The sequence below is a fragment of the Petaurus breviceps genome, unplaced genomic scaffold (genome assembly GCF_028583685.1).
Source record: "Petaurus breviceps papuanus isolate PSGF00001 unplaced genomic scaffold, PetGlider_PUasm1.0 90903, whole genome shotgun sequence".
NCBI lineage: Eukaryota > Metazoa > Chordata > Mammalia > Diprotodontia > Petauridae > Petaurus > Petaurus breviceps.
Window position 1 is genome coordinate 10,272,743 of NW_027187376.1, and position 12,006 is coordinate 10,284,748.

Consider the following 12,006-nt stretch of genomic DNA (forward strand, 5'->3'; position numbering starts at 1 on the left):
AGGTTATGTAGAAGTTGTTGACCTGCATTGGGAGACAAAGTTTCTTTATTTGGGAGTTCCCTATACAAAAGAAGTCACAGGGGCATTTCCCATTTCCATTGTGTATAGGGCAGAAGTAGAGAAAATGGACAAAGAATCATTGCTGGAGAAGAAGAGAAGGTAAGGAAAGCCTGTAGAAGTATTGTCTTTGAAAGAGAAATTTGCTCCAATTAGCAGCTAATATGAGTTAATCAAGGTAGTGACAGGATCCTGCCTTAGAGCACTTTATGAGTACCCATTTTTTTTCTCAAGTGATGACTAATCGAATGAATTGAAGTAGTGCAGGTATCTGCTATGATAAAATCATGGTGAGGGAGGAGGGAGAGAAAAAGAGGAGCACATGGGGAGGGGGAGCGAGGGAAAGAGATAACGATGATGCAAGTGCTTAGAAAACATACGGAGAGATCAGATCTTCATGAAAGGCTTTCTGGAAGAGGTAGCGCCCAAGCAGAACCTTAACGGGATTATGAAGGGAAATGATAAAGATGACAGAGAGCATGTGGGAATTATAATGGTGGAGATGGCATGCTTAGTTCAAGAAATAACTACTTATCCTTTTTGGTTGGAACATAGAACATATGAAAGTGAGTAAAGTGAAATGAAGCTGGAAAGATAGGTTAAAGGCATCTTTTTGACAGGTCCAAGAGTCAGGCTAAGGAGTTTGCATTTTATTACAGGTGTGTTAGGCACCCACTGAAGATTTTTGAACAAGAGAATGACAAGGTCACACCTGTGCTTTAGGAAGATTATTTCAATAGCTATTTGAAAGATGGATCAAAGATGAGTGAGACTGGAGGCAGGGAACTCATTTAGGCTATTATCATATCAAATTGAGTAAGGATGAGGGCCTGAACTGAGGTGCTGACAGTGTGAGGGAAGGACATAGGAACAGATGAATGCTATGTTGTGGACGTAGAATACCCAGGATGTGGAAACTAATGTAAAGGACGAGGAAAAGAAAAACATGTCCAAAATGTGAGCCTTATTTCAGACTTCTGTCCTTTGTGTACTTCTTGTTCTATTTCAGCTAGAGTACTATATGTGGTCCCTTGTCCCTCCTATTCTTTTTTTTCTTTGTGATTTGCACAGCCAGGCCATCCCCCACACTTTTTGCCTTTTTTTTTTTTTGGAGGGGCAGTTGGGGTTTAGTGACTTGCCAAAGGTCACACGGCTAGTAAGTGTTCAGTGTCTGAGGTTGGATTTGAACACAGGTGCTCCTGACTCCAGGGCTGGTGGTCTATTCACTGTGCCACCTAGCCACGCCCATCCCCCACTCTTAAAAAACACTCTGACTGTTCATAACCTCTTCCTTCAAGACCCAGCTCAAATTCTGCCTCCTCCTTAAAGTTTGCCCTGATTTCTCCCAAATAGAAGTCATTTCTCAATTTTTCTTAAAGCTCTCTTTTGCGTTCTATCTTGTATCATATTTGTTTTAATGACACATGTCTCTGCACATTTACTTATAAAGTCTTTAGGAGCAGGGAACGTTTTTTTTCATCTCTATATCCCAAATTCTGACATAGCAGGTGTTTATTAAATATTTGTTGAATTGAATGGAATATGTTTAGATCTTGTCAGTTTGTTTTCATTTTCTGTGAAATATCTAGTACATTGCCATTTTAAATATATTGTCATGGTTGTTTGTATGTCTTTTGATATACCGCAAGCATATATATATGAATAAACAAGTATGGCTAAAGTTTTTGCAATCTGATGAGTTAAGATTTTCACCTGAAATGGGAAAATTATCATCTAAAATAATACTTCTGTATGATTCTTATTTTAGATATAAATAATATTAATAATCTTTCTTTCAATTAATATTTTCATTTATTTGACAACTAAAGAGGAAAATATTTTTACCTAACTGTGAACTTGTCATATTTTTAAATAAGCATTCTGTGGATGTAACATAGCACAATTTTCTGCCTTTATTCTTTAAGGAAATAGAATAAAGTAGGTAATACCATATGACAGTTTACCATATTTTTTTAAGGTTAAGCCAGTGAATTTGAACTTTGTTGAAATATGTGTGTATGTGTATATACAAATAAGTGTTCAATAAACATTTATTAATTGCTTACTATTTGCCAGGCACTATACTAAGTGCTGGGGATACAAAGAAAGTTATGACAGTCCCTGCCTTCAAGGAACTCACAATCTAATGGGGGAGATAGCACATAAACAGAAAAAGAGAAGGGAGAGGGAGAAGTTACTCAGCACAGGAATATGATGAAGTCATGAAGGGTGGGAAGGTGAGGAGATGATCTGAGGAGCTGTGAGTTTCTGTGCTGATTTCATGTTGTGGAATACTGATGGAGATGATGGAGTCCAGAAAGCACTGTGGGAAGTGATGAGAAGCATTCATGTAAAATGTTTGGCCAGTTAACTCTTAGTTCGTATATGCCCTGGGCAAAAACTTGAAGTTTCATTGTCTAAAATATCTCCACTTTCCCTTTTCTATCTCTCAACCTTTTCAGTGTTTCCACTCTTGTGGCCTAGTGACATCATGTGTCATCAGGTGACATTCCATTTAAATTTGTCCTCTCAAAGCTTGCCATAATCTGACCAATGCCCCCAAACTTTACATCTTCCTCACAGCCTCTCCAAAGAATAATTTAAGTATTGATTTTTTTAATTTAATTTACTCTGGCTTCTAGTAAGTGATTGGTTTGCTAAAAAAATATATTCATGAATAATTTTGAAAATTAGTCTTCTTTAGGGCATTTTAATTTTAATAAATGACTGTCATGGGAACAGTGATTATTTAACCCAATAAAATAAACCTATGTAAAGGAAATTCACACAGTAGGACAGAATGATATTTGAGGGCAGGTTGTACAATTATAACATGTAGTTGATTGTCTATTTTGTTTTTTCATACAATTGGATATGGTGGATCAATTGCCAAGTCATTTTCCTCAACATTTAATAAAATGCAATATATATTGTTGGTGTTTCTTAGATGTATCATACCAGTAACATTAGATGGTCCTAAAGATAGCTGCATAAATTATGAAATTTTATTTTTCTTTTTAAAAATCATTTAAAGTGAAGGAGGGAGCCAAGATGGAAGCATAGAAGCCAGAAAACTCCCCGGATTCCCCCCATAACCACCTCAAATACCTATAAAAATGACTCTAAACAAACTTTAGAGCTACAGAACCCACAAAGTGACAGAAACAAATCTCCCACAGAAAACAGCCTGGCAGGAAGGATCCATTTTAGCACTCTGGGAGCAGAACCCAGACCCATGTGAGTCCTGGGGTTTTAGCCTCAGGGTGGCTCAACCAGCTTCAGTTAGAGGGAGGTTGGGAGAGTAGATCACCAGCAGCTGTGGTGGTTTCCAGAATTATCAACCCATAAATGCCAGAGACAAAGTGAATGGTCAGTGTGGACTTTGTGGGAACAGGGGGTCTGGGAGTGCAGTCCGGCCAATGCCCCTGCAGGGAGAAGCAGCCGAGGTGCAGTGGCTGCAGCCCTGGGGCTGCTTTAGAGCTCCTAGCCTGCAGATTGTAGGGGGACCTAGAACCATCCTGAGGGGTAAATGCTCTTGCTTTAACTTGCTTGAATCTGGATTGCTGTCTAGGGTGGAGATCCTGGGGTTCATGACCAGTGAGCCAGAGTGTGTGGAGGCTTCAGAGAGAGCAGCCAACTAATAGGTCTGGCAGCTGTGAAAACCCCAGCAATTTGGAACAAAGCTCTCCTCTCTGGAAGCAGAGTTCTACTGTGGCAAAAAGCTCAAAAGTCAAGTAATTGAGTGGCAACATGAGCAAGCAAAGGAAGCACAGCAATCCAAATTTAGACTCCTATTTTGGGGACAAAAAGGAACAAAGCACGGAACAGGAGGAAGACAACTGCACCAAAAGCTTCTAAGAAAAATATGAATTGGTTACAGGCCATAGAGGAGCTTAAGAAGGATTTTGGAAACCAAATAAGAGAAGTGGAGGAAAAATTGGGAAGAGAAATGAGAATGATGCAAGAAAATCATGAAAAGAGAGTGAACAACCTGACTGAAGAAAATAACACCTTAAAAAATAGACTAACCCAAATGGCAAAAGAGGCTCAAAAAGGCAAAGAGAAGAAGAATGCCTTAAAAAGCTGAATTTGCTAGATGGAAGAAGAATCTCAAGCTCACTGAAAAGAATCCTTCCTTCAGAATAAGATTGGAGCAAATGGATGCTAGTGACTTTATGAGAAATCAAGATACTATTAAACAGATCCGAACAAATGAAAAAATAGAAGGCAAGGTGAAAAATCTCATTGAAAAAAACCACAGACCTGGAAAATAAATCCAGGAGAGATAATTTTAAAATTATTAGACTACCTGAAAGCCATGATCAAAAATAGAACCTAGAAATCATCCACCAAGAAATTCTCAAGGAAAATTGCCCTGATGTTTTAGAACCAGAGAGCAAAATAGAGGTTGAAAGAATCCACCAGTCACCTCTTAAAAAACATCCCCAAAAGAAAACTCCTAGGAATATTATAGCCAGGTTCCAGAGTTCCCAGATCAAGGAGAAAATATTACAGGCAGCCAAGAAGAAACAATTTGAATATTGTGGAAACCCAATCAGGATAACACAGGGCTTGGAATATGATATTCTGGAAGTCAAAGGAGCTGGGATTAAAATCAAGAATCACCTACCCAACAAAACTGAGCATCATGTTTCAAGGGAAAATATGGTAAACAATGAAATAAAGGACTTTCAAGCATTCTTGATGAAAAAAAAAGAGTTCAATAGAAAATCTGACACTCAGATACAAGAAGCAAGAGAAGCATGAGAAGGGAAAAGAAATCATAAGGAACTTATCAAAGTTCAACTATTTACATTCTTACGTGGAAAAATGATAATTGTAACTTATGAAACTTTTCTCAGAATGACAATAGCTGAAGGGAATATAAATGTATATATATATATATATATATATATATGTATACATACATATATATGTCTATATAGAGGGTATATGGGCGTATAAATACATATGTGAGTGTGTATATATATATATACAGGTATACATAGACAAGGCACAGGATCAATTGAATAGGAAGGACTTATACTTAAAAGGTGAAATTGAGAGGTGAGAGAGGAATATAATGAGAGGAGATGGGGAGAGACAGAATGGGGTAAATTATCTCATATAGAAGAGGTAAGGGAAAACTGTTACAATGAAGGGGAAAAACAGGAAGGCAAAAGGGCATGGGTCAACCTTATTCTCATTGAATTTGGCTTAGGGAGGGACATACACACTAAACAGGGTATCTCACCCTACAGGAGAGTAGGGGGAAAGGGGATGAGAGGGGGGATGATGGAGGGGAGGGCAGATTGGGGGGAAGGAAGTTAGGAGCACCCATTTTTGAAAAGGGACAGGGTCAAAGTAGAGAATAGAACAAGTAGGGGTGGGATAGGATGAAGGGAAATATAGTCAGTCTTTCACAATATATCCACTATGGAAATGTTTTATGTAGCCACACATGTACAACGTATATTGAATTACCTGTCTTCCCAGTAAGGGTGGGTGACAAGAGAGGAAGGCAAAGAATCTGAAATTCAAAGTTTTAAAATCAAATGTGTAAAAATATATATATTATTTTTTTTTACATGCAACTGGGAAATTAGCTATCAGGCACTGGGGTATAGAGATCCATCTTGCCCTACTAGAAAGTCGGAGGGAGTATGGGGGAGGATATAGAAGAGAGCAGATTGGGGGAGGGGATATACAGTGGGATCGCTCTTTTGGGGTGGTGGGTAGGAGAAAAATGGGGAGAAAATTTGTAACTCAAAATCTTGTGGAAATGAATGATGTAAACTAAAACAAAATTTAATTTTAAAAAAATCAGTTAAGGTAAATCAAGTGAGATGGCTAAAATTTTTCTTTTACAAGTATAAGCTAATTTTTTAGTTGTAAATATATACATACATATATACAGGTTGTCCTGTAAGTCTCAGTGTGGTCTTAAATTTTAGCTTATTATGAATTTTATCTTATTATGTATGAATTTCAGCTAAAGCGTAAGACTACATTAAGATGTTTGGAACAGCATGTAAATAAACATGTACAATGATATAAATTTAGAATCATTTTAAAGAAAGAATGAAGTCTTTACTAACTGACCCCTTGAGCCCAATTCTTATAATATATAAATATAATTATATAATTATAATATTATTATTCATGGCACGAGGTAGACACATAATGAAAATGAAGAGAGAAAATCTCTAGTTCATTTAATGACACCTGTCCTGTAAGAGCAACTAGCAAGTGACCTTGGGCAAGACATTTAGATTCTCTGAAATGAATTTCTTCCAATTTCAACTGAAATTCTTTCAATTCTCTTTTCTTTCAAAAGGAAGGGATTAGATTACATGAACTCTAAGCTCTCTTTCTATTCTGGGCCAGGAGTTACAAATACATTAATCCTATTTTTTTATTTAGCTTATTAACAATGTTTTCTGCTTATTTAAAAACTGATGAGTGGAATGTTTTATATTTCCTTAAAAGAAAAAGTCACACCACCCTATAAAAATAAAGTTTTTCCTACCCTTTCTCTAAGAGGTATATACGTTATTTGAAGCCCTTTGGTTCTAATTGCTCCAGTACTATTGGGGTATGCGAATACAGACACTCTTGGATATATGCCTTTATATGGTTCACGCCTACCCTTACCCTCTAAAAAAGTATTTGACTTATTCTCAGGCACTGATTTAGAAAGAGGTGATGATGTATTAACAAATACTAAATAATACTTTTCCAAGTATTGGGAAATCTCAAAAGACTTGACAGAGATCTCACGCTTTTAAAAAATCTCTTAGCACATGGGTTCTCAACCTGAGGGTTTTGAACTGGTTTTTAAAAATTATTTCAATAACCATATTTTTATATATAAAGTTTTTATAAGTGTCTTTTATATTTTATAAAGTTATAGTTTTTCCGAGTATTTCTCTCCTTCTCCTCAGGGAGCCATCCTATAGGTCAAATAATATTTTTTAAAGACAAAAAAAGAAAAGAGGGGGTGGCTAGGTGGTACAGTGAATAGACCACCAACCCTGGAGTCAGGAGGACCTGAGTTCAAATCCGGCCTCAGACACTTAACACAAAAACTAGCCATGTGACCTTGGGCAAGTCACTTAACCCCAAATGCCCTCCAAAAAGCAAAAAAAAAAAAAAAAGAGAGAGAGAGAGAAAATCAGCACAACTAATAAATACATCGAAAAAGTCCAAAAACATATACAGTATGCAATACCTGTGTCTCTTCCACCTCCACAAAGAGGTGGAAATGTGAGTGACCTCTCATCTCTCTTTCTCTGAGTCATCCTTGATTTTTATAATTTGGGTGTTCATTTTGATTTTTTGGATGTGCAATTGTTCTTTCCACTTGCATTGCTGTAGTCATTGTGTATATTGTTTTCTTGGCTCTGATGCTCACTTCATTTTGCATCAGTGAGTATAGATCTTTCCATGATTCTCTGCATTTATCACATCATCATTTCTTACAGCACAGTAACACTCCATTACATTCATATACCACAATTAGTTTAGCTATTATCCAGTTGATAGGCACTTACTTTGTTTACAATTCTTTGCTATCAAAAAAAGTGTTGCTATAAATATTTTAGTGTATCTCGAAACTTTCTTTTTATTGATGCCTTTCTTTGGGTATAAGCTCAGTGACAGAGGCTCTTGTTCAAAGGGCATGGACATTTTACTTTATTTCTATAATTTTTTTTAAAGCAATTGGGGTTAAGTAACTTGCTCAAGGTTACACGGCCAGCTATTTCTGGGTGTGGTGCTAAGTATCTGAGCCCGGATTTGATCCCCAGGTCATCCTGACACTGGAGCCGGCGCTTTTGCTCACTGAGCCGCCTGGCCGCCCCTATTTCTATAATTACATATTGCTTTCAAAATGGTTTAACTATTTCATAGCTTTGCCAAAAATGTATTAGTTTGTCTATAATTTCATAATCCTTCCAACATTGGCTTGCTCTTTTTTTGCAAAAGTACAAACTTTTGCCAATTTACAGGGTAGGAGATGAAACCTCAGAAAGATGTTTTAATTTGTACTTCACTTATTAATTATTAGTGATTTGGATCATTCTTCTTTGAGAATTATTTGTATCTTTTTGCCACTTATCTATTGGAGCATGGCTTTTAGTTAATACACACACACACGCACACACATGCACGTACACACGTATGTATTGTTTGTTGGATAACAACCTTTAATTAGAGAAATTTGATACAAAGGCTTTTCCCCCCATTTAGCTGCTTCCCTTACCCTAGATACACTCATTTTGTCAATGCAGAAACTTCTTAGCTTCAAGTAATCAAAGTTATATATTTTATCTTTTGTAATTACCTCTCTCCCTTTTTTTTTTTTTTTGGTTAAGAATACATCCCATACTGATAGCCATGAGTCAGCTGCTTCTCTTCTAATATTTTTAGTAGCTTGTTCTTTAATATTAAAATCTTAATTGTATAAAAATATACCAGAGTTTTCTGATTAGAAGAATTCCTTGATTGCCTTGCTAATTAGATATGACTTTTTTCCTCCCTTCTGACTTTTTCCTTTTATTCATACACAACCTGTTTCAAATTAATTCACAACTGATCTACATCACTAACATATTTGTTGGCCACTTAGGGACACTTAGGAAAACATACTTGAATAAGAAATACATAAACTTGAAGAGGCAGGATTGAGGCAGAGAAGCAGTTAGCATTGGTTTTAATCATCTGAAGTTTCCTATCATCATAAAAGTTATGGGTACGGGCCGATAAAAAATCGGTGTCAGGCATGCTGCTGATCTGCTGATATAGTATGCCTGTTTGTCTCTGTTTTGGCTGGGTAGATTTTTTTCCAATTAACAAACATCTACTCAGATTATTGTTGAAAATAAATATTTGAGTGCTTCACAATCAGCATTTGCCTAACTGTGAGATTCTAGGGATCACTTTACCTCCCTGGTTTGAGGATACTACCCCCTCTTGTTTGGTGTGTGATTTTGTATATGTCCCTTGGAACCTGCCAATTAGTGTCTTGGTCTGGTCCCAGGGAATCGTGTTTTCTCTGTATTCCTGAAGAAGTACTCATTTGAAGGAGAACCATTAGTCCTACTAATATAAAAGAGATCCAGGGACCTGAACTGAGCAAATCATAATCTCTTGTTCTGTGACACTCGTTCTTGGCATATATTAGGTACTTAATGAATGCTAATTGACCAATCTATAGCATTTTAAACATTTTGACTTTTAAAAATGCCTATGGAGAAATTATATAGGCTGCTTATAGAAGGGAAAAATTGTAGTCAGGGATCATCAATGAAAGTTTCTCAGAAGGGATTGTACCTTTAACTTTAACAGATGATCAGAAAGTATGAATAAGAAAAAAGTGGAAGATGATGGGGCATTGTAGACTGAGAAAGCAAGAACCAGTGGCACAGAGTAAACAAAATATTTGGGGGAATCAATAAAAAGAAGACTTGATTAAAGCAGAATTCATTTAAAAGATAATGGCGAGTCATAGAGTTAGATAAATTAGGAGCAATCGGATTATGGAGGGTTTTGAAATGAAGGTAATGCTTTGATTTCTTTTTTCCCCCAGTTCCAAAACCAAGCAAAAACAGTTATTTATTTAGATCAAATATAGATTCTCCAACTTCCAACTCCTGTACAATAACAAAGGGCTTGTACAACAAAAAGGATAAAATAAGATATATTTCAGGGGGAAAATTCTTCTCTGTCATGTATCTTTACAAGAAGTGACAACTCCTTGGTTGTCATTTCAGGCTTGTGCAATGAGCAAATCATAGAAGTAAATACCCTCTTTTTAAAAAATGTTTAAGTTTATTTGAGCATGTTTCCTGCCCATGCTGACACTCCCTATCTGCAAAATACTCACATGCAACATTCATAACCACCAAGATCAGACCGCTTTGGAATGTAAAGAGATGTGTGTTCAAGATAGTAAGGATAATGCTTAGATTTCATATGGGTTCTTGAGTAGGCAACTGATTACACAAAAACCTTAAGGATTTGGTAATTCAGTGTGAGGGTTGAAGGAGAGGGAAGAGTTCAAGATAACTTCAAAATTTTGAGTTTTTGAGAATAATGGTGCCATTAATATAAATGAAGAAGTTATGAAGGAACTTGATTTTAGAATGTTTTAAGTGAGACTTGGACCTCCAAATTGAAATCCACTATAGCTCATTAAAGATACAGTTCTTTCTGTCATCATCAGAAAGTCTTTCTTATTGATGGGAGTTCAGTGTGTAAGCATCTGTGGTAGCATGGTGGACAGAGTACCAGGCCTGGAGTCAGGAAACCTCCTTATCTTTGGATAGGGTATCAGGGCTGGATTCAGGAAGACTCATTTTCCTGAGATCAAATCTGACCTTGGACATTTACTAGCTGTATGACACTGGTTTCCTCATCTTTAAAACAAATTGGAGAAGGAAATGGCAAACTGCTCCAGTATCTTTGCCAAGAAAACCCTAAATGGGGTCACAAAGAATTGGACATGACTGAAAAACAACTGAGCAACAGCAACAACAACATTGGTTATTTTATTAATCTAGGTGTATAGAAAAACTCCCTAGAGTTAGAGGTTGGGTGAAGGAATTTTTTCACGTGTGACCAATTTCTCACTGATATTTAAAAGCAAAAATATTAATATCCCTTCAAGTAGAGTTATCTAGCTACTGATAAATATTTTAACCCAAAAAATCAAGAATAGAAGGGTTTAAAGGAACCATATATCTGATAAGAAAAATACTGTCAAGTTCTTTAAGCTAGATCATCATTGCTAATAGAATCAGCTTCCGTAAGGGATTATAGGGAGTAGTATGAAGCAGGCAACAGCAACATGTTCAAAATGACATTAGAGAAAGCGGGCAAGACAGTATTATGATGAGTGAATTTGCATATGGGCTAGGATAAACATAGTAAGGGAACCACGTTTTTAATTGCTTGTTTTGATAAACAGATAACACAGATGTTTCTCTTCTGGCACCCAGATATGTTTCCCCCACAGCAGGTAGGCAGGACTTTCTAGTCATAGAGGGACTATAACTGAAAAAAATGTCTGACTTCCCACTTATGTTGCTTAAGGACTGTTAACAGAAATGAAGACTGTGTTTTAATTCTGATACTTTGGTACCCACCAGTTTTGTCTTATGTTTGACCTGAGTTTCATTGCCTTTTAGTGTTGTCTTATTCACATATTGTGTTCACTGTCCTTTGGTTCCACTTTCTTCACTTTACACAAACTTTGAACATAGCAAGGACTTAGTAAATATTTATTGACTTGAATTGCATTATATCACGCATTTCCCATGTTTCCCTGAATTTTTCATATTCATATTCCTTCTGGAGCAGTAATATCCTATTATGTTCATACAGCACAATTTGTTCCACCATTCCCTATAGTCATTTGATACATATCTTGTTTCTGGCATTTTCTTATCACCAGCAGGGATTCTATGAATATTTTCATTTAGAAGAAGCTTTTCTTGTTGACATTAACTTCCTTGGAGTAGAATCTCATTAAATAATATCTCTAGATCTAAAAATATGAACAGTTTAGTAATTTTTCTTGCATAATTCCAGTTAATTTGCACATTGATTGGACTGATTCATACCTTTACCAACAATGAACTAGCATCTTCCTAAAGCCCAATATTGACTTTAACTATTTTTGTTAATTTGATAATTTGTAGGTACGAGTTTTGATACCTTTGAGTTGCTTTAATTTACATTTCTCTGATTGTTAGTGATTTTGCACAGTTTTTTCACATGGTTGTTATTTGCATCTTTTTTGAAAACTTCATATTCTTTGAGTATTTTACTTGAATGGGAGAGTTGTATTTTTTTAAAAATATTCTTATGAAGAATAAGATGTTATGCAATAGCCATCTATGGTAACATTAATTATATTCTGCCTTTTCTTACAACTTTTTAAAAATT

General features: G+C 36.1%; 1 protein-coding gene across 10 annotated transcripts in view; it reads left to right on the forward strand.

Annotated features, from left to right (window-relative positions):
• KANSL1L (KAT8 regulatory NSL complex subunit 1 like) overlaps positions 1-12,006 on the forward strand; it is a 171,006-nt gene that overhangs the window by 111,263 nt on the left and 47,737 nt on the right. For 8 of the 10 annotated variants that reach the window (XM_069075237.1, XM_069075229.1, XM_069075232.1 and 5 more), the window contains one exon: positions 109-159. The exons of the other annotated variants lie outside the window; for them this stretch is intronic. In XM_069075237.1, coding sequence (XP_068931338.1) covers positions 109-159 — 51 coding nt within the window. The remainder of the gene's footprint in view (positions 1-108; positions 160-12,006) is intronic. 10 annotated transcript variants of the gene reach the window in all.